The following is a 22982-nucleotide window of genomic DNA, read 5'->3' on the forward strand; positions in this document are numbered from 1 at the left end:
CAGCTTTCATGAAGGAACCATTAATGGTTGCGCACTTCTGACAGACCATGCACACAACCCTCATTGGCGGGGCACTGCCACAGCAGCCAATCTGTACTACAAGGGCATGTTGGGGAACTCTGCCTGGCCAGAGGGACGAGGCGCTCATGCACAGATTTAAACATTTCCTCACTGGGCCGTTTATGCTTGAGATCATGCGTTCCATGTGCCTTATGACTGTATACACCTCATTGTAGTCAACAACTCCATGGTCCCTCCCCTGTGCCACATAGCCTTGGGCATGCCACATGTCACGCCGCAAAGACTACCAGACTAGTAGAAAGACACAGCGTCCGCCATTAGGATGTTTCACAGCAGCAGGATGTATATAAAGGGGTTCTAACAGATCTATTTTCCTGTCATACCTTCTGGGAAAATGGAATCTGAGCAAAGGTACTGGAAAAAAAGAGCAGGAACCCTGTCGCAACATGCTATCCTAACAGAGGCCAAGAAAAATTGGTTGACGCGAGCTCACATCCAAGCCTGCCTCCCTGCGGCCTCTAACAACTTGGCCGAACTTTTCAAAATCTGCAAGAGGTGGCCGATCCTGCTTCAGGCTCCACCTCTTCTGTTCCCTCCCAGGCTCTTTGCATGGCACTGCCTTCTCACTTCACCACTAAAACTCAGGACATCCTGTTCACTCTTTCCTCTTCCTGTCCCTCTCCCGGCTCCTCTCCGGCCGTCTCTCCTCCTCCTTTTTCCTCCTTCCCCGAGTTCACTTCCGACGATGTTTCTAGAAAAGTCCAATCTTTGAAAGTCTCATCAAAGCAGGTGCTCTCCTGCTCCTCCAGAACCATCAATGACCACATCGACACCCTTGCTCCAGCCTTGGCCGATTTCTGCAATCACTCTTTTGCCACTTGAACCTTCCCATCTCTCCCCCTAACTCCCCCCAAAGCACTCCCATGTGTACCCCTCCTGAAGAAGCCCTCTGCTGATCCTTCCTCTCTGGCAAACTACCCCCAATCTCGTTTGCTCCTTTCCTGGGCAAACTCCTGGAAAAAACTGTCCATCTCCTAGCTTACTCTTCATACCGAATCTGTTGGTGGTCTCCATGACCACCAGTCTGGCTTTAGAGCAGCCAGAAGCACAGAAACTGCTCTCTTGAACACCTGTGAAGACTTGCTCTCAAATCTCGTCTCTAACCTTCCTTCTGTCCTGATTCTCATTGATCTATCCTCTGCTTTCGATACGGTAAACCACGCCATCCTGATTAATCGTCTATGCGACAACCTGGGCATCATGAGTCAGGCCTTAGCCTGGTTTACCGCCTTTCGCTCTGATCGACCCTCCCAGGACCAACTTGGGTCCTTTCGCTCTACCACCTCTCTACATGTGGTTTTCCCCAGGGTTCTAACCTCCCCCTGGCTCTTCAACCATTACTTGGCACCTCAGGGCCACCTTATCTCTACCTTCTGTTCTAACTTTCAGTGTTAAGCGGATGACATTCAGCCCTCCGTCAGGGTACCCTCAGCCTCCTCTGCGCTCTCGCACGTACCCGACTCTCTATCCGCGATTCAGGTATCGTGTGCCTCCAGCGATCTCTCCCTTAATGCCTGTAAAACTGAGGGACCCCTGCTCTGCTTTCCCTCTTTCCCTCTTTCACTCTGGCCGCCCACCCTGGGCCTTCTACCCTCACCTTCCTGTGAGGTGAAGAATCTTGGTGTCATAGTCAACTCCACCCTCTGCTTCTCTCCTCACATCTCTGACATCTCTAAGAAGTCACACTACCAGCTGCACCTCATCAGAGGTATTCTTCCTTTTCTCACTTCCCCCAGAAGCTCACGCTCTCCGGAGCTCTCCAGAGACCTGTCCTTGACGTCAAGCCCAGGCAGCTTATCTCTCCAGCCCTGATTCTCGCCATTGGCTACCGGTGGCTGCAAGGATCAAGTTCAAGACTCTGCATCGTCGTCAAGGCTTTCTGGGGCCGGAGACCACACTACATCCAACTCGCTCTAACCAAGCATCTTCCTTCTTGAGCCCTCTGCTCGTCCACCTCCAACTCTCTTAGGATCTGACGCGTCTACACGCAGAGAGTGGGGGGCAGATCTCTGTCCTCTGCTGGGTCCTCCCTCTGGAACAGTCTTGCTGCCTCTATCAAACTTGAGCAGGACCACCTAAGGTTCCTGAAGCAACTCACAACCTTCCTTTTTGCTTATGCTTTCTCTCTCTCTCCTGCTGATGCTCCAGTCTGCTACACTGACTGGTTACCTGGCCACTCACGGGCACCAGGCTCCTGCACAACCAGTAGCCCAGTTCACTGCCTCCGGGCCTCTCACCCACTTAGGGACTGTATCTGCAACCCTACAGTCCCCTGCCTCCCTGCACTTACTTGAGCCACCACCCTGGTAGCACTTACCTCGCTTTTGCCACTGCACTCTCCCTCTCCCCGTGACACTTCTCTCGCACTTGTACGATCTGAATGACACCAGGCATAGTAAGATCATTGTTTTGTCCTCCCTCTGTCTACCCTTCCTTGCTTCCTTGTTTTATCACGCTGAGAAACACTTGTGTACAGGTGCGTTATAAATGACTTATCATAGCACATATCCTAGAAGCCACAAAGATGGTCTCCCGCTAAAGAACTGTTACGTGGAAACACTTGGCATCAATACAAAGCAACCAACACACTCTACAGTATTCTCAGCTGCATTTGCTTATGGAAAAGTGCCATCCATTGCCTCATATGGAACTACGCAGACTCCCTAAAGTATAAAAGAAAAAGGTCACTGGACATGTTTGGTGAAAGTGTATCTCAACATGGCACTACATTTAAGATCAGTCCAATTCGATCATTGCTGCCTGTAACAACACATTTTGCTCCTACTTGGACTGTGCAAATGACCTGGCAGGAGACATAAAGAACAGTTTATAGCAGGTCTATAGCAGGCAAGCATAGTTGTGCATAACATACTAGTGAGCTGCAGGTCATGTGGGCACAGCGACAAGGAGCATATGCTTGGGTGTAGACCTAAAGAGAGGCGTGTGGCTTAAGAGCACAAAACCTTTAGCCGACATACACTAAACAAATCACTCTTCCTTTTGACTGCCTCTCTTTTACCCGACTACTGGTGAGGAACTGAGAAAGTCGGCAAAGACCCTATCTGCTATTTCCAGGCCCACCCCTAGGTTCTTTCTTTTTCCACCAGAGTCCACATAGAACTAGTGGCTGCAGAGGATTCCTGGCACCCACCCAGAGCAGAATCATAAGGCCAAAGTCAGTCTGTCTTCAAAAAAGAAGCTAAGGCATGCAAAAGGATTCTTGAGCCATAGAGTTGACATCTCAACTCTGGTGGATAAGCCGAAGGTTTACCACTCCCATTTCCCAGCTGCATTGCATGCTAGTGTTAAGCGGAAACCTGTGCAGTTCCCTCTGGGACCACTGCAAAAGATTTAGGCCTAAAGGTGTTTGGCAGTAAACCCGCTTGGTAGCAGTCTGTACCACACAGATGCACGTGGTAGCTGTGGCTGAGCAGTCAGACTTCCCTCAAGAAGAGTTGGGCAGTATGTGGAGTATACAAAATAGGGCAATTTACACAGTAGAATAAGCAGACACAGAACAGAGCTTGGGTGTAAAGATATATAGTTATTTATTTATAAAAACACATCTATGAAAAACACACTGGCACTAATACGGCAAACAACTCCAATTACAATTACTATAAGTATCTTACTCTTCTAACAATAGTTCGACAAGTCTAGGTTCAGCGGCACCACTTATTTGCAGACTGTCATGCCGCCGTCTTTTGGTGGTCGCTGGCGGTTATGGGAGGCTTCGCCATTAGATTGTTCCGTGTTTTTTCCTTTCACTTCCTGGTTTGACGGTCTAGTCTTTTTCTCTTGTTTCTGTATTTAACCACGCCCTCCCCTGGGCTCTGTGCGTTGCAACTTTGTTTCCTTTTCCTGGTTGCCGTGCTACTTTGTTTTCCATGCCTTTTCCTGTTGTCATTTTCCGCGGAGTCTATCGCGGTATCCTTTCACTCAGCTTCTCCCCCTTCCTTCCCTTTTTCTGCCTTTCCTTCCCCTCGGTCCTCTTACCTTTCGGGGTTTCTCCTCTCCTTCCTTTCACCCGGATCTCGTTCCTGGTTCCTGGCGGTACTTCCATTCCAGTCCCTCGCACTGCTCCTAGTTCAGTATCAGCATCTCTGGACTATCCAGCCTACTGCCGCACCGAGAGACTTACCTTGATTCTCCTGCTCCGGTATTTTCCTGCATTTCCGGGCTCTCCAGTCATCTCTTCCTGCACAGCATCCGGACCAACTACATCGTAGAGAGGTTTTTTTTAGCGGCTGCTTTTTTCCTCTCGCTTTGGTTTCTGCGGGACGGGGGCCGGTTGCTTCACTGTTTATCAGGGGATCAGGGTGGCTTCTTCCCGCGGACGGCCGTACCTCTTTACAAAGAAGAAGCCCAAGAACAAGGCCTCCAGACGAGAAACCATTTAGAAAGAGACAGGTGAGGCGAAAGGGGAGGTGGACGTTGAATTATCAGATTTGAAGGATAATCCGCTGGTTCCCATCATCCGTGACACAGACAGAGGTGAATGCTTTAACATAGATGGCACTCTAATATTCGTTAGAACAGGAGAGAAAAGGCAGGGTATGAAACCAACTCGGTACCAACTCTTTTACAAAGCAAAAGCAAGGCAAGAACGGAAGGGTCTACTGTGGATCACAAAGTTCAGAGGCCAGGCCCACTCGGAGAGAGGCAAGGCGATATGTCCCAAAAAGTATCGCAGTGGAAATGCACTTTGAGTCTTTGTAGCAAATTGTCACAGAAAGGTTGGACCAGTTTAGAACAAAAAGTTGCGAAGGTCTCGAGGCGGCCCAATGGAGAGGCAAGGATTAAGACACCTCACGCTAACCATCACAAGGGAAGCCAGGCGGACATGGTACCTTGTATGTGGAGAGACAGCTCCGGCGGGGGCAGTTGTTCCTGGTGGTGGATGCAAGTCGGGGCTTTGCCAAGAGATGAGATGATCTCGTCGTCGAAGGAAAGTTGAAGATCGTTGCACCACCAAGGAAGAGACCAGCCGCGGAGTGCTCCGTCACAAGGCACCACCTTTTGGTCGCGGTACGGGCTAGTGGCTATCCAGTTGCCGGGTGCTCAACACGGGCAATTCGACCACTACGCCCTGGAAGCGAAGAAAAAGCAAAGGGACTGGTTGTTCCCACCAGTCAGGGGAAGAAGACTCTCCAGCCGGGAGATCTCCTCTGTCGTTGGGAAGTGGTGAGACGGTTCAGCAGGGCTCCACCAGAGGTGTCGTCGTTGCAGGTCGGCTCAGCTTTACCCTCGTCGGATTCTTAGGTCCTGTGGCTTCTTCTGAAGATCCAGTCCCAAAAGCCCTGCTTTTATGCAGCAAACCATTCATTCAGTTTAGCTGTCAATCAAAACACGCTAAGTGGTGAGCGGGGTGGCTCACCAATTGGGCCAATCACACCAGAGTGCGACTTGAGTTGGCAAGGCAACTCAGTCCAGGGTGCCTAAACCCCCTCCCACATCCCCTCTGGTACCCAGACAGAATGGCACCACTTTGGAGGGCTTCTGTGCAGAAGCCCGCCAAAAGTGGAACAAAGGGCTCAACCTTTGGTTCGGAGTTACAGAGGCGAACACAGACGCCATTTTAAAAACCAAGTTCTGGCAGAAAATACCGACCGGTAGATTTATTTAAGACAAATAAACCAGCGGTATGTTAGAGACTAACGGGAAAAAGTATTAGCCTCCAACAATGGGAAGAATCCCATAGAATTATATTCGGGGTCGAATATAACAAGTAGTTTCCACTGCCACCAGCCAAAACTCGACGAGGGGGGACGGGACAGTGCCCCCTCGAATAACAGACCCAGGGGTAATCGAATTACCCCTACTAGTACGGCCACAATAGGATGGTTTGTACTAGTTCTGTTAGTAAATTTAAGTCTAGTAAAGCCAATGGTGACTTTGCATGCCCTGGGAGACAGTAGTCAGTCCCAGGGTATGGAGTCTATGGTGGGGATCCTCTAGGACGCCCCAGTGTTACGGCACGGAGGGTGCGGTGTAACACGCATAGTAAAATACATGAGACCCTATGGAGTAAAAGACCCCATAGCCCATAGAACACATTGACATTCAAAGGAATTAACCACATTCATGTCCAAGAGTGGGAGAGAAAAGAGTCTCACTCTTGGCAGGATGGACAAAAACAAACTCCAGAAATCCAGCAAAGCTGCTGGGGGACTCGCTTGGTTAGGAAATTCAGCCTAAACAGAGAATTCTCCCAAAAAGCCAGTAGACAGACTGGTCTCCCTTCACCTTTCATCTTGGAAGGAAATCACACCAGATACCGACTTGGTTTATCGTAAGATTTAATTTCAGTCTACCCTTCCTTGCCCCAACAATTTTCACTGAACCTCATGGAAGGCCTGCAGGAACTGATGAGGCTGGACGTGATGGAACAGATTCAGTTGGAAAGTCAAGTGCAGGGCTGTTTCTCACTTTTTTGCCCTTCCATAGAAGAACTATTTTCTATCTATCAAGCTTCAATTAATTCCTTCAGAGGGAAAAGATCAAGATGGGTCACACCAAGACAAATCCAGTCTGCTCTGCTGGGAAAGGATTGGTTGTGTGCCCTCGATCTATAAGATGCTTAAATGCATACACCAATATGGAAACTGCATAAAAAGTACTTTCTATTCCCTATTCAAATTTCACACTATCAGGACACATCACTTCCCTTTGGACTAAATTCAGCACTAAGCGTTTTCACCAAGGTCATAGACGTCTTTATCACATCAGCATCTACAGGAGATCCACATCTACCCATATTTTGACTACTGGCTAATACGCCTACGGACCCCTGGAAGATGGAATCTGCCATCCTAGTCGTGCAACAGGCTTATGCACTGGGCCTAATGTTAAATATGGGCAAATCAATACTTGAACCTACTCGGAAATGACAATATATCAGAATACTCTTGGACTGTGTGAAGAGGAGGGGTTTCCACCTCGGGAAAGCCTGAGAAGCTCCTACTTGCTGGCAGTGAAGTTTTGATGCGTACTGGTCCTTATGGTCGTATGTTTTTAGTGGTTGCACATGCGGATGACTCAGCTACACATGACATATCTGTGATCCCAGGAGACCCAGACACAAACAGAACTGATACCCTCATTCCTTCATCCAGATTTTCATTTGTTGGTGGAGAAGAACCTTAATATGGGGTGCTTGCCTAACACCCTGCACTAGCTCCTACCAGGAAACTAGCCACAGATTCATCCCTTGTGCGCTGGCGATCGGTTTTGGACACACCTTATAGACGTTTTCCTGGCTTTGAAAGCCTTCCTACCATCACTGACTGGTCAGCAAGTGTTCCTCTCAATCACACCATGGCTGTGTTCTACCTGAACAAACAAGCTAGTACAATGTACCACCCTCTTGTGCTTTCTGGCCATGGAAATGTGGACCTGGTCCCTAAAACTAACCTTCAATGGATTGCTTTTCTCCCGCAGATTCCTCATCTGATGGAGATTCTCATCCAGCTCTGCTGTTCAAACTTTCGGTAGGGGGAGTGGGGTAGTGGACCTAGACTCTGCTGTCTATCCGTCTTGCTCGGTGCTTAATCATCAGCTCCAGCCATGACGTCAGTCATATATATACCACTTCACTATGCCCTGTACCTCAGTTCCTTTTTTCCGTGCGCCCGCACGCTGCTTCAGGAACACGACATTGACTCAGATTTTTGTCTAAATTTGTCAATTTTTTCATAAAACCTCGACCGCGATGTCCACTCCCCGGATTTCAGGCTGTAAAAGGTACACCGATTGACATTCCAAAAGGTCAGCGTCCGACCTGCACGACATTTGTCTGTGGTGTCTGGGTGCAGTTCATGGTTCGGAGGGATGTGTGTCGTGCTCCAAGATGCATTCGAAATCCATTTGTCAGCTAATTAACTTTGGGCCGACCGTCCCTGAAATCTCTGGCGTGTTCGCTCGTTCGGCCCTCTGAGGCTGACCGGGAAGGGTCCACAACCAAAAAAAGAGAAGGAAAAGCATTGGCGGAAGGCCAAAAAGCCGTAGCCACTCTTCCTTATCGCGTAATAAGAGGCACCACGCCATCGACACAAGTCCAGCTCGTCGTCTGAAAAAGTTAAGCCCTCGGCTGGGCCGACCACTCAAGAGAGTGGGAACATTTTCAAAAAGAAATGCTAAATTGGTTTAAGACACAGGCTTCTGCAGGTGTGGGTACCCTCCCAAACAGCAAGCCTCACCAGCAAAAGCCACGTTCGACACACCCAAACCCATGCCAATCCATCAACGCCATCAGCATCGCAGAAGCCTATGCAGAAAAAGGCTCAAAAACTATAGACAGCCGGTTATTCTCGAGAGCGTCGAGAGGCTGACGATCCCGACATCACAGTGTAATACCCAAGCCCCGACCGGCGTCGACTGAGAAACGCTTCGCGCCGACTAACCGCAATGGATCCTTCATCCCTCTCTCCAGGTCTGGATTCTTCGAGTCCATTGCATCTATTTTCAACGTGGACCAGTGGGACATCGATCTCATCTATACAGGGTCGGGAGGAGTCTATTTTTCATCTACCAAGCATTGACCCAAGGATTACACAATGCCAGCGGGGATAACCCCACACCCACACTCATGTTAAGTTTAGCGCCTTAGTAGAAAGGATAGTAGACATCCTAGGTTTGAAGTCCTCTTCAGCACCTGTTCAGGGCTACGAATTGCCAGACATCTTAGATGAAGGTGCTTTGACTGAGCATAACATGCCACTTAATCCGGCAATTGCAGACCTTGTTGCAACATCCCTGCTCCATTCCCCCAGTCACCTATAACTTTACGGGGAAGTACAGGCCGGTAAGAGGAGATCCATCTTTCCTGGCTTCTCACCCTTCTCCGGAAGGACTTGTGCCAGGCGGTATCCATTTCGAATCTGCCTCTGGACATGGAGGGTAAAAGGTTGGGCACAATGGCCAAGAAGGTCTTTATTTCTGGCGGCATGGCCTGTGGATTTCCAAAATATTACTTTGGTCTATGGGAAGCCGTGGAGCAGGCAACGCAATACATCCCCAAAGCTGAAATGCGGGATGGATTTACACGGCTAGTGGGAGATGGGAAGGAGGTAGCCAAGCATTTGTTGCAAATGGGCCTTGACGTGGCCAACTGCATTGGCCGTTCGATGGGGTTGGCGGTAGTATTAAGAAGGAAAGCCGACCTCAAAAACTCTTGTTTCTCCCCAAACATCTAGAATATGCTACTGTACATGCCTTTAAAGGGAGTGTTTCTTTTCGGCTAGAAGGCTGACTCTTTGGAAAAGTTTAAGGAGTCCAAATTAGCCGCAAAATCACTGGCCTAGCTGCAAAGCCGGCAAAACTTGCCTACAGCTTTGCCTCTAGGGGCAGAGGCTACAGGCACTATGTGCCTTACGGCACGAAAGAGCAGATCCCACAGGCCAGGCAGGGGCAGAAGCGTTTCTCGCACCCCGGAAGGGGCGGAGGGGCTTTCCGAGGTCAGCAAACAGCAGCGGGGGCGGCACTGCCCCGTAGGTCCGCTTTGATTTCCCCTCCCATGACTTACCGGTTGGTGGACGGTTGACAGAACATTGGCTCCAGTGGCAGGAGATTACCTCAGCTGCCTGGGCCCTGCAGCTCGTTTGGTGGGGTTATATTCTGCCCTTCTTAAGAAAACCACGGGACAGACTCCCACTGCCTCCAATCCAACCAAGACAGGAGCTCCAGAAAGAACTGCGAGCCCTGTTGTTGAAGGGTGCCATGGAAGAGGTACCTTCTGATCATCGAGGGTCGGGTTGGTATTCCGGGTATTTCCTGGTGCCCAAGAAGGGAGGAGGTCTCCATCCCATTCTGGACCTCGGGGCCTTGAAAAAGTTTGAGGAAAGACAAATTCAGGATGGTGACGTTGAGCAAAATACTCCACGCTCTCGAACTTCATGACTGGCTGGTGTCAATAGATCTGCAGAATGCTTATTTCCATGTGCCAGAAGTTCCTGAGGTTTCTCATAGGGGACAAGCACTATCAGTTCAAAGTGCTTCTCTTTGGGTTGACCTCTGCTCCAAGCGACTTCACCAAGCTCATGGCGGTAGTCGCGGCTCACCTCAGGAGATCCGGGGTCTGTTTATTTCCGTACCTGGACTTTATGGATTGGCTTTCTGTCTCATCTGATAGATATTCCCTCCAGCTTTGCTGCTTTGGAACATTTTCGACAGGGGGCGTAGTGGACCTTGTTTCAACCGTCGATCCGTCTTACTCAGCATCTGGTCGTCGGCTCCGGACGTGACGTCCGGTGTCGTATAAATACCAGGTCACTACACCCCAACCTCAGTTCCTTTTTTCTGCGTGCTAACACACTACTTGGGAACACAGAGCTCGACTCACTTGTCGTTTTCGTCAAAACCTTTTTGAAATTCCTCAACGCGAGATCTCGGACACTCGGGTATCAGGTTTCAAACGGTGTTCTGATTGTGGCACTAAGATGTCCATCACTGACCCACACAAGTTGTGTCTCTGGTGCCTCGGCACGGGTTCACGGGACTGACGGATGTCCGTTGTGTGCCAAAATGCAACCCAAATCCCTACGCGATTGAGCTGCAAAACTTGCTCTGGGTCGACCGCCTTCAAATTCACCAGCGCAGTCGATGGTTCGGTCTTCGGAGACGGAACTGAGGGGTACATTCCTGAGAAAGAACATAGGCGCAAGAAGAAATAGTCCCACTCGAGGAGCCACTCATCCTCGTCCCGAAAGAAGAAAAGGCATCACTGCCTGGACTCTGAGTCGTTGACGGATAAAAATGCAAGCAGTCAGCTGGGCCTACCACCTGCCAAGAGTGGGAGGATTTCAAATCCTCAATGCTTAAAATGTTCAAAAAGCATGCTGCTGTCGGCACGGCTAACCTCCCCACGCAGCAGGCTTCAGAGCCAGGAGAGGCGCTCGGTATTCCCAACCCCTCTAGTGCCCCGGTAACGACAATGTCTGTGTCGATAAATCTTTTGACACCAAAAGGGATCCAATGGAAGCTGGATCAATCCAGTGCATTCAAGGATGTCAACGCTACAGCATCTCGATCCCGATCGACAGACATCCACCATATCGGCGCCAAGAGACAAACCCTTGACGACAACGGTTGTTGAGAAAATATTCAGCCCACAACCCTGGTCAAAATTTTTCAATACTATGGCAGGTATCTTCGCCGCACATGACGCCGATGACCAGGGGGATGTCAACCTGATTTACTTGGGTTCAGGAGGGGTCGATTATTTTGATGACCAGAATCAACCTTTGCAACTGGCTCAAGGCCTCCAGGATGCCAGAGGTCTGGACACCTCCCCAGACCTCAAATTTCACCATCCGAGCCATATCTTCATAATACTTCTAAATTCAGCAATTCTTAGAGACGGTTATTGACACCCTGGGATTGCATTCATCAGTGGAGCCTGTACAAGGTTATGACCTTACTGAAATTTTAGGTGAAGGTCTCACTACAGAGCGTAATATGCCTTTAAATATTGCCGATCCTTTAGCAATTGTGGCAAAATCCTTGCTCCATTTCTCCCGTCAGCTCACCATTTCAAGGAAATACAGGCCTGCTAGAGGAGACCCTTCATACATCTCTTTTGACCCTTCCCCAGAAGGGCTTGTTATGCAGGCTGCTAAGGTCTCTTCTAGACCTGCATCTGCTACGTCCACTTTGCCTCCCGATGGGAAGCTAAAAAAATAGATGCCTTAGCAAAGAAAGCATTCACATCAGGTAGCATGGCCCTAAAAGCTACAAATGTGGCAAGCATTTTTGCCAAGTACTCCTTTGATCTTTGGACAGCAGTTGAAAATGCTGCTCAGTATGTCCCAGAAGGGGAAATGCGCAAAGGCTTTCTACAGCTAGTGGAAGATGGGAAAGAGGTGGCCAGACAGTTGCTACGAATGTGCCTGGACATCGGCGACTGTGTAGTCCAATCTATAGCATCAGCCATAACACTAAGAAGGCATGCCCTAATGGCCAAGACAAACTTCTACACATGCCCTTCGAGGGCGATCTTCTTTTCGGCCAGAAAGCCGATGATTCCTTAGAGGAGTGTAAGTAATCCAAAATCGCTGCAAAGTCCTTGGGCCTAGCTGCCCAGCCGCCAAACCTGTATTTAGCTTGCCCTCTAGTGCACGAGGCTACAGTAGATATGCTCCTTCCCCAGCATGGGGTCTGGCATAGATTCACATGCTCATGAATATTCCCAGTCGTCAGGCTGGGAATCCTCAGTTAAAGAAAAACAGTTTCACTTTCACTTACAAACTGTATTTCTTCTTTAAACCAATTACTGTTCTCTGGGTCATACTGTCCCCATCCAATGACGGCCCTCTCCCTAAGCCCGTCCTATGGCAGCCATCTTTAGATTTTTACCGCTTGTTTCAGTGTTGGGAGTCCTCGAGTTTGCTTTGCTTTGTGTTTTAGACGAAAAAAGGTTATATTTTTGTTCCGAAAGAGCCTGTGTGCTCTCTTCTCCATCTGTCGACAGCGGTGATACGTTGTCTGTGAATTTCAGTGCCCCTCAAAGGTGAATCATCGAAGATTCCAGAAGGCTATCAGGCCTACTTTGCGCCCTCCGACCATGACTGAGGAGGAGGAGGGAAGATCCCTCTTCAAGTCCTGCACCAAGTGTGGGCTACGGAATGTGTGCGTTTGAAGACAAGCACCTACAATGCCTCTACTGCCTGCATCCAGACCACAAGGATGGAGAGTGCGAGATATGCCTTGGTTTCTCCAAGAAGACGACGAAGGATAGGCACAGTAGACTAGCTGAGTGGCTAAATGCCAAGGCCTCTGCCTTGTGCTCTGAACAGGGTAATGCCTCATCCAGGACCGGCCAGTCCGAGGAGCGGTCTTCAAAGTCCTTTGAGGGCGCCTCATCCGTGGGGGCCCGAGACAAGTCCGGGTCCTCCCGGGTTGCCGCAGAAACTGGTCCCACTGTAGACGGGGCGCAATCAACATCCCCCCCCCCCATTGCCAGCCGGCAATCGAGCTCCTCCTCGAAAAGGAAATCTTCTAACCCGGCTAAACTGCGGGAGAAGCATGAGAAGGCGCAGACGGAGGAGGCCGAACTGCCCAAGAAGGCCCAAACGGCACAGGATAAGACTTTGTTGACGATCGAGTTGGTGATGGCTGATCTCACAAAGGATAACGGGGCTCTCCTGTGAAGGTAGCCCCCTCAGCGCAGAAGGTATGCCCACCCTGAGGCGCAAAACCGCCACATTGACTTTGGCAAAGTCTGCTGGCATGCTGGAAGAGAAGACAGTCTTAGAACCCGGTTCCAGCCTCTCACGGTGGAAAAAAGGAGGATGGGGGGGAGGTGGCCCCAGATCAGTACCAGGACGTGGCCGAAGCCATTGAAGTTTCGTCCAACGACAATGAGGATCTGGAGTCCTTACACACGGGCCATGAAGACGTGGAAGAGGACAACGACGGCACAGGGGCTAGTGTTCCGATCACGCCAGCTCAGCTGAGGGATGTCTCTCTGGACATCCTGCCGACCCTCCACACCTTGGTTTCTGAGATCCAGAAGAGGATGCCACAGGGCCTGGTTTCAGTCGTCTCCTATGCCCCCGATCCGCCACCAGCGAAGAAGAGGAAGCGCCATCCGATGTCCCCATTTCAGCCTCCACATCTGCGTTGGGCCCCCTATCCCCCAGTTCTTCGCAGCCGAGGGTGTCCCGACCAGCTGAGGTGGGGTTGTTCCATTCCATTATCGCCAGAGCCTCCAAGCTATTCAGCTTGTGCCCGAAGAAACTAGGAAGGAGTGTTTCTTGCACCAGAGGCGCGAGACCAAGAGGAAGACACTCATGGCAGTTCCCCTTCCGTATGACGTGTGGGAGGAGGGCGTGGCCCACTTGAAGAACCCTTGCACAGCTCTGGCCAAACTGGATATGCTGGAGAAGTACTGGGTGCTGGAATCTGCACCCAAGTGCCTGAGGTCGCAACCATCGCCGGATTCAGTGGTTTCAGTGGCAAAGAGGAAACGGTCAGCTAACCCGTCCTCGTCTTCAGTCCCTCCAGACAGCAAAGGGAAGAAGATGGCCGTCATAGAAAGGAAGATGATTTACACCGCGGTGTCCAGCATCAAGGCAGCCAACGCACTGGCGATCCTAGCCAGGTAAGACAGGAAGCTGTGGTGCAAGCGGAGTCCTATTTTGGAGATCCTCCCCAACAACAAGAAGATGGAGGCAATCACTCTCTTCCAGGAAGGGGAGGTAGCATCGGATCACACCATCACAGTGGCGCTAGACGTTACTGACACAGGGTTCTGGCAGATGAGGAACTGTCTTCCTTCATCGCCATGGCTGAATGAAGGCCACAAATTTCTGCCAGGAGGTCCAAGCAAAGGTACTGGACATGCCTTTTGGCAGAGATCCTTTTTGAGAAGGTAGTCGACTAATCCCTATAGGCCATCAAGGCGCATACGGAGACGGCACCCTGGGCTCCCTCCAGTAGCACTGCTCTTCTTTTTGCTACTCCAGAGGAAAGTCTAGCAGGTCTTCCAAAGGTTTCTCCTCATACCGTTAGCCTTCCAGAGCCACGACTCAGGAAGCCTACAGAGGCCGTTCCCAGACCTATGGTGGCGGAGTACAGCGTCGCCTGTCACCCGCAGGGCATTATGCTGGCGCTGAAGGAAGCCTGAACTGACCAGGACCCGTGCACCCCAGTGGGAGGCCGGCTGACTAGGTTCGTCAGCGAGTGGAAAAGATCACCACTGACAGATGGGTGCTGGATGCTCTCGCCCAAGGACATACCATGGAGTTTCAGCGCAGGTGTCTGTGGATCCCTCCGGTGGCCCGTCAGGAGCAGCACATCCCTCAGCTCTTGGAGGAGGGCTGTGAAAAGGGGTGCTAGATCTAGTTCCCCAACGACTTCTGGGCACTGATTCTATTCCAGATACTTTTTGGTCAGAAAGAAGACAACAAGCTGGAGGCCCATTCTAGACCTACGACGTCTGAACAAATACCTCCAGTCCCAAAACTTCAGGATGGTCACGTTGCAACACGTGCTCGGGCAATTGGAAAAAGGAGACTTCTTGACTTTGCTGAATCTGGACTACTTCCACGTCCCCATTGACAGGAAACACTGAAAGTATGTACGCTTCGTAGTGCAGGGACAGCACTACCAGTTCAAGGCACTACCTTTCGGCTTGAAGTTGACGCCCAAAGTGTTCAGAAAGTGCCTGCCACCGGTGGCGGCTCCCACGTATACCTGTACCTCGACAACAGGCTCATCCGGGCCTGCTCGAGAGAGTTGGCCATCGGAGACAAGGAGGCGCCCGTCCTGCTGCTGATGAAGCTGGGATTCTCCATCAACTATCCAAAGTCCTACTTGACAGCATTGTAAAACGTGCTGTTCCTGGGAGCCAGACTCAGTACAGTGTCCTGCCTGACGTCACCCTTGGAGGAAAGGGTAGTGGCCATTCAAGCGAAGGTGCAGCGGCTGTTGCTGATGAAGACCACCACGGTCGTTGCTCGACATGTCGTCCTGCATCTACCTCATTTGGCTGTGCAGGTTACAGATTCAACCTCTTCAGGAATTCCTGAACACTCGCTGGATACAGGTGTCGGGAAGCTTCGCGGACAAGATCCTGTTCGAGAAGTTCCATTGGGCGATAAGGTGGTGGAGCGACTGCTCCATCATCGCCCAGGGTGTCAAAACCCTCCATACCAGGACAGTCACCACGGACGCTTCCCTGGAAGGCTGGGGAGCCCACACTGGACTTCTGCACGCCAGAGGCATGTGGCAGGTGGAGGAGAATGATCTCCATATCAACATATTCTGGGCCCTCAAGTTGTTCCTTCCGTCTCTGAAGGACAATGTGTTGGTGGATCTTCATGGACAACACCACCACACTGTTCTGCATCAGGAAACAGGGGGGCACTCGATCCCCAGCACTCTCGGAGGAAAAGCAAGACTTGTGGCGCTGGGCCATCAGACAAGAGATGTTCCTCCTTCCTCTTCACCTAGCGGGAGTCAAGAACACCATTGCAGACTCCCTTGGCAGGGAGTTGCTCTCCTGCCATGAGTGGGAACTTCGCAGGGGCAGGTGGACCGCATTTTCATGAAGTGGGCCAGGTCTCAGATCGATCTGTTTGCAGCAGGTGGCAAACTCAAATTGCCAGAGGTTTGCTAGCAGATTCCACCAAACAAGGAGCATGGGTGGATGCGTTCTCCTTCCTGTGGGAAGGCCTGTTCTTGTACGCATTTCCTCCGTTGCCTCTCCTGCTAGGAGTCATCAACACGCTCAGACCGTGCCAATGCAGAATGATGCTCCTTGCCGCGGCATGGCCGAGGCAGATTTGGTATCTGGACCTTCTTAGTCTGTCAGCGTCACCTCCGGTAAAGCTGCCGGTAGTTCTGGATCTTCTGAATCCTGCATCACATCCCACGGTTGCTGAACGTGAGGCCTTACCTTCTGCAGGCCTAGAGTTTCGTGGATAAGAGTTGCCTGCAGACAGCTCCTCGCCAAGGCCAGGGCATCGTAGACTTTGACGTTCTACGGTCACAATTGGAAGCGCTTCGATACATGGTGCCGGTCGCAGGAGATTACCCCGCTGAGGGTCACAGCCCTGCAAATTCATCCGTACTTGCTCTCCTTGGCCAAGGCTGGCCTGGCACACGCTTCTATCAAGGTGCATCTGGTGGCTATCTCCCGCTACATCAGGTCTCTGGGAAGATCTTCACTGTGGTCTCACCGACTCATCAAGGAGTTCCTGAAAGGACTTTTCCGATCTTTCCCGCCGGTGAAGGCTCCTGCGTCAGCATGGGAACGGGGGGGCCCCTCCGAGCCGATGCATCAGGCGCCTCTCTCATGGAAAATGCTTTCTTGTGGCCATCACCTCTGCCAGGAGGTGGGTGAGATCCAGGCCCTATCCTGCAAGCAACCATAACTGTCTTTCCACAAATAGAGGGTGGTGCTACGGATGCACCCTTCTTTCATGCCGAAGGTTCCATCGGAATTCCACCTCAACGAGCCTTTGGTGTTAAGTTTTTTCCTGAAACCATCATCACTGGCTGAAAGGGCCTTGCAATCGCTAGAATTTTTGCGTGCCTTGAAGTTCTACGTGACGCGCACAAAAGGTTTTCAGAAGACTTCACAACTGTTCATTCACTTTGGTCCTGTGAACCATGGGAAGGCCTTGTCCAAGGCTTCCATTTCAAGGTGCTCTCCGGCTGCATCATGGATTGTCATCAGTTGGCAACCGGACCGCTGCGCGGCCATCCGAGAGCCACTCCAACAAAGCGATGTCTGCGACAATGGCGTTCCAGTCTGGTGTACCCCTGCTGGACATCTGCTGGGCTGCTACGTGGATGTCCACGCACAACTTCACGAGGTTCTACTGCATCGTAAGAGTTAATTCTTCTGTTGAGCCTTGCCACCTCCAACATTGTACTGCTATGTATTAGACATTCATGAGCATGTGAATCCATGCCAGAAACCCATGCTGGAGAAGGAACACGCTGCTTACCTTTAACTATTGTTCTCCAGCAGAGGTCTGGCATGGATTCACATGCAAACCCTCCCTCCGACCCCTCTGCTCTTTTTGGTCATACTACCACCTTACGTGCTTACCAAATCTGAAGATGACTGCCAGAGAAGGGGCTTGGGGAGAGGGCTGTCATTGCATGGGGGCAGTATGACCCAGAGGTCAGTGATTGCTTTAAAGGAGAAGTACAGTTTGGAAGTGGATACTCAGCCTGATGACGGGGAATATTTATAAGCATGTGAATCCACGTCAGCCCCATGCTGGAGAACAATAGTTACAGGTAAGTAACTTGTTCCTTATGGTGAAAGAGCGCCGCTCCCGCCAGCCAGGCCAGGACATAAGTGTTGCTCACGTTCCAGAAGGGGCAGAGGGGCTTCGAGAGATCAACAGGCAGTGTCAGCAGCAGTGGCGACCCAGCCCCTCGAAACCGCTTTGATTTTCCCCTCTCACAGCAGACCGGCTGGAGGACGGTTGACAAAGCATTTGCTCCAGTGGCAGGGAATTACTTCTGAGGCCTGGGCTGTACAGCTGATTTAGTGAGGTTGTCTGCCCATTGTAAGAAAACTACCAGACAGACCACCCGCACCTCCAATCCAACCGGGACAGGAGGGCCAAGACCTGAGAGCCCTGTTGTTGAAGGGTGCCGTTGAAGAGGTACCTTCCGAGCAGAGAAGGTCAGGTTGGTATTCCCGGCATTTCCTGGTACCCAAGAAGGGAGGCGTTCTCCGTCCCGTTCTGGTCCTTAGGGCCTTGAACAAGTTCTTGATGAAAGACAAATTCAGGATGTGTCTTTGAGAGCGATTCTGCGCGCTCTCGAACCAGAGGACTGGCTGGTGTCGATAGACCTACAGGACGCTTATTTCCATGTGCCAATCCACATTGGAAGTTCTTAAGGTTCACCATAGGAGATATGCACTATCAGTTCAGTGCTTTCCTTTGGTCTAACCTCCGCCTCAATGGTCTTCACGAAAGCTGATGGAGGTAGTTGAGGCTCACTTCAGGAGATCCAGGGTCCACGTATTTCCAGATCTGGATGACTGGCTGATCCAAGATAAGTCTGCAGTGCAGGTCTTGTCCCATTTAGAGAACACCTGCTTGCTGCTGCACAAGCTGGGCTTCTCCCTAAATTTGAAGATGCCCCACTTGACACCAGTCCAGCGTCTCCAGTTCATCGGAGCAATGGGCGGACCGCAACAGTCTCTTGGTGGGGTAACCCAAGACCCAAGTGGTCACGGATGTGTCTCTGAAGGGTTGGGGCACTCACTGCAAGGGCTCTGGTCAGTGATTGAAGCCAGGTGGCACATCAACAGGCTGGAGTTGCAAGCTATCAGGCTAGCCCTGAAAGCATTTTCCCCGGCTCTGCAGGGAAAAGATGTCCTCGTTCTGACGGACAACACAGTGGCAAGGTTCTACGATCCCGGTTATGACCCAATTCCTGAAGTGCCTTGTGAATACGTTTCTGTCCAACTCCTTTTGTTATGCCAGACTGGGATTTAAATCTAGTTCTGTCATTCTTGATGGCGGCTCCGTTTGAGGCCATGCATTCCTGTACTTTTAGACCCTTATTTTTGAAAACAGCCTTTTTGGTTGCAATCCCGTCCATCAGGAGAGTTAGTGAGTTGCAGGCCTTGTGTTGCAAGCCCCCATTCCTGCAGTTTTTTCGTGAAAAGATTTCCCTTTAAGCTAAGACCTGGCTTTCTACCGAACGAGGTTTCTGAGTTCCACTTTTCTCAGTCCATCGATTTACTGGTCTTCTACCCGCCACCACACCTCTCTAAGGAAGAGAAGTTCCACTGCTTAGATCCCAAGATATCTTTGAGCTTTTACATCGCTAGGATGTCTGCATTCCGAAAATCTGACCAGCTGTTAATGACTCATTTATTATCCCGCAATCCCGCAAAGGTCTAGCGGTAAGAAAGCAGACTCTATCTCGTTAGATTATCCTTAATTCGCAGAATGTTACCAGTCTGCGGGTAGGGAGCTACCTACGGCATCAGGGGACACACTCCACGAGAAGGGTCTTGACTTCTACAGCCCTGCCGAGGGAAGTTCCAAATAGGGACATCTGTTGTGCGGCCACATAGTCGTCATTGCACACATTTACTAGGCACTATTGTCTAAATTTCACTTGCGGGCTGATGCACACTTTAGTTGGGCAATTCTGCGAAATCTGCTACTGAAACACTTTCTGCCCATCCGAGAGTTGGCCAGACCTCTCAACAGAAAAAGGGGAATATTTCTTCTGCACACCATGGACATGACTAGCGCCTTAAAATGATACCTGGAAAGAACAAAATGTGTCCCAAAAGAAAGTCGGTCTGTGACCTTTAGGGGAACTGCGCCGGGCTAACCTACATCGAAAGCTTCACAAGCTCTGTGGTTGGTGTCTACGATACTGGTGGCATAAAAGTTAGAGGGCAAATGCCTGTATAAGGGTATCTATGATCTCCTAAAAGGAAAAATTCTGCATTGCTTTGCAGAGACACATTCCATTGCAGTATATTTGAATGACAACTACGTGAACCACTCCATATTCCTGCTGTACACACTGCTCCCTCGACTATAGTAATGCCGCCTGTGGGCAAGCTGTTGTAAAGAATGTTCCCTCTTCCTGTGGGGTTATTTAGAAACTCCCAAGAGTCTGGAGAAAAGGGAACGGGTGATGTAAGAGTATGAAAAATGCACTCAATGTTGGGAATGCTACTCTTGGTCCATAATCTCTTGTCCTCCATACGCCTTCTCACTTAAGCCCACTAATAATTGTCCAAATCCAACAAGAAAAAGGCACTGATTGTTGGGTGGGGTATACAGAGTTGCCACGAGATGGCGTAACCAGGGCACGCCTGCACTGGTGTTTGCTAGGAAGTTCGAGTACTATGCTGCTTTGCAACACTCTGCGTCCCGTAACATGGGACATCCCAAGAGTATGGAGGAAAGGGGACTAGTGACTAAGAGCACTGTTGTCTCTGCAGTGAATCCCTTTTTCGTTTGGACCTAGAGTAACTATTTCAGAAATAGAACTGTACAGTGCTCCAACCACAAGCCCCAGTCTACAGTGCCCCCTCTGCATTTGTTACATAATACCCTATGCTGTGCTGTTACAACTCCCTCTTGTGGCAAAGATAAGGTTTGAAACTTGAAGCAATTGTCTCCTGTGGCCTCTCTCTCACGCACACACACACGCAAGTATGATGTTTTCTTAATGGTTTTTCTATTTCTTTTTAGGTAAATACTTGGCAGGCTGCTGACATGCCTTTTAATCCATGGCCCTGGTTTTATTCTTAAAAGGTGACACTCTTTTTGCACTTTTGAAGACTCCCATGCAGTCGTTGCTGTTGGTTTTTTAAACACTGGATTTCCATTTTCGTGTTTCTTATTTTTCTTGGGAGAGTAAAAAAAAAACTGCCTGTGTTGCACCCCCCCCCCCCCCCAGAGTCGAACATGTGCAGACACTGGAGCAAAGCCGCTGTCGAATATACACCAGCTGCTGCCACTGCCATCCTTCACAAAGAAAAGATCTATTATAAATATATATATATATGTACAAAAAAAATGTTCCAAATAAAGAGATGCACTAAAGACAATTTATTGCCTGAAGTTCTTTCCTTTTTGCAAAAGCAGAGTTGTTTGAACTGCATGCTTTCTGCCTCTTTGACTGTGGGTACTTTTTTTAAAAACTCTGAGGTGTAACCGTTTACAACCTACGCTAAGAAACCCCTTTTTACTTGCTTGAAAGAGCTTGTTATTTGTGGCCTCACCAAATCCTTCGAGAGTTGTGGGCAAAGAGTAGATGCCATCAGACAAATGCTGGTTGGTGGAAGCCACCATCTGAGATGTTGATGCAGCAGCCCTTGAAATACCAAATAACACCCGTCCAATGATATTTCCACCTTTTGCTTTTTCAGAAGCCTCTGCTTCGACAACTTTCCTGCTTGGTTCTGAGTTATCAATGTGCTTAATTTGCAAGGTCTTCATTCTCCATGCTGGCTCTGTTCCAAGTCACGCTCTCATGTTTGCAAACTACTTCAAATTCAGGAAGTTGCTACATACCTTAACCTTTTGCTTATCTGTTCATTATTTGTCCTGCTTCCTGTGCTCCATTTGCTCAATGCCAAGAAACCAGCTTTAATACACGTGTGTAATTAATTCCTAGCAAAACGGCCACTGTAACAGTTAAATATAACAGACATGTCTTCTGGTGCCTCTTAACCTGTTGCCAGTGTGAGATGGCCATCTTAAATGATAAGGGACATATGTAACCCCCTGTAAAGTTGTTGGCTTGAAAAGGTTTGTTCGAGGGTTGAGCTGTGAAAGTTCTCCCTTATGAGACCTGGACTGTGGTGGAGGACCTTTCACCATAGAGGCAGTGTGGCGTCCAAAGGTTGCTAGGAGACAAATGAGTGAGAACTGACAGGACTAATGACCCATTGACATACTGACAGAGTTGAGATCTGAGATTTGTATGTGTAGTAGAAGGCGACTGGAGACAATAGAAAATTGTCTGGTTTCAGTAAGAGTTTAAAACCTGTACTAGAGTTTCCCTATTGTGCTGGCCCTGCTCCTCACTGCTCCCCCATTTGTGGGGGAGGAGGGCCTACATAGTTTGACTTGTTGGACTAACCAAGGTCGTACCCATGGGAGGACTTTGGTGTCGGAGATCTTTGGGAATGCAGTTTGCAAGGATAGGTACTTATAATGGTGAGTACGCCCATACAGCCCTGACGTTATGAAGCACTAAAAAGGCCCAGCGTCCAACTGCCCCATAAAGCCCTTAATCCAGTTGAGGTCCAATAACGCTCCACTACAAAACAGGTACCCCATATGTGACCTTATTGTTTGTAATAAGGAATTAGACACTCCTCAATGCATCCCACTAAGTGCCCCAGAAGCACCTTGAAGCCTGATAAGGTAGTTTTGTACTGTTCTGGAAAAAGTGTACATGTACTGTGAAGTCCCCTGTCAGTATGTAATGCGGGTGGCTCAGGGCTAGGTGTCCCCCCAAGCCTGTGGATGTTGAGCCTAGAATTGGTAGGTGGGAAGGATCTCCTGGTCACCCTCCCTTTGTCCCCATCACGTCGGCAGACTATCTGCGTGCCTCATTGCTTGCCAGTACTGTTGCCTTTGACCCTCCCCACGCCATCAGTCAGTTAGGGCAGGTCAGTTATGATAGCCTCATCTCACCCCAAGTAAGACCACGCAGGGCAGTGGTAATACACCCCCTCCCCAACCAGAGTTTGAATGTCTCTTTAAGCAGACCCAAATACTTTCTCAGCCCTAGTCAATTGCATTCATGAAACATTAGTAACATGTGTTTGGATGATATTTAAATTGCTCCTGCAGTGTCAGGGAAGTAATTTCACGCCCCTGAAGAAACTTGCGAGCTGAGTTGACACATGACCAGTGTTACTAGACAGATGTTCTCCGGTGCCC

The 22982-nt window shown here is 50.0% G+C and overlaps 1 protein-coding gene across 4 annotated transcripts in view; it reads left to right on the forward strand.

Moving 5' to 3' along the window:
- The window catches only part of FCHO1 (FCH and mu domain containing endocytic adaptor 1), a 1111213-nt gene extending 1090077 nt beyond the window's left edge, over window positions 1-21136 (forward strand). For all 4 annotated transcript variants that reach the window (XM_069648666.1, XM_069648689.1, XM_069648674.1 and 1 more), the window contains exon 29: window positions 20778-21136. In XM_069648666.1, coding sequence (XP_069504767.1) covers window positions 20778-20800 — 23 coding nt within the window. In that variant the 3' untranslated portion in view covers window positions 20801-21136. The remainder of the gene's footprint in view (window positions 1-20777) is intronic.
- Window positions 21137-22982: the final 1846 nt, after the last annotated feature.

Source organism: Ambystoma mexicanum, chromosome 1p (assembly GCF_040938575.1).
Source record: "Ambystoma mexicanum isolate Mex_15411 chromosome 1p, UKY_AmexF1_1, whole genome shotgun sequence".
In the NCBI taxonomy this organism is placed as follows: Eukaryota; Metazoa; Chordata; class Amphibia; order Caudata; family Ambystomatidae; genus Ambystoma; species Ambystoma mexicanum.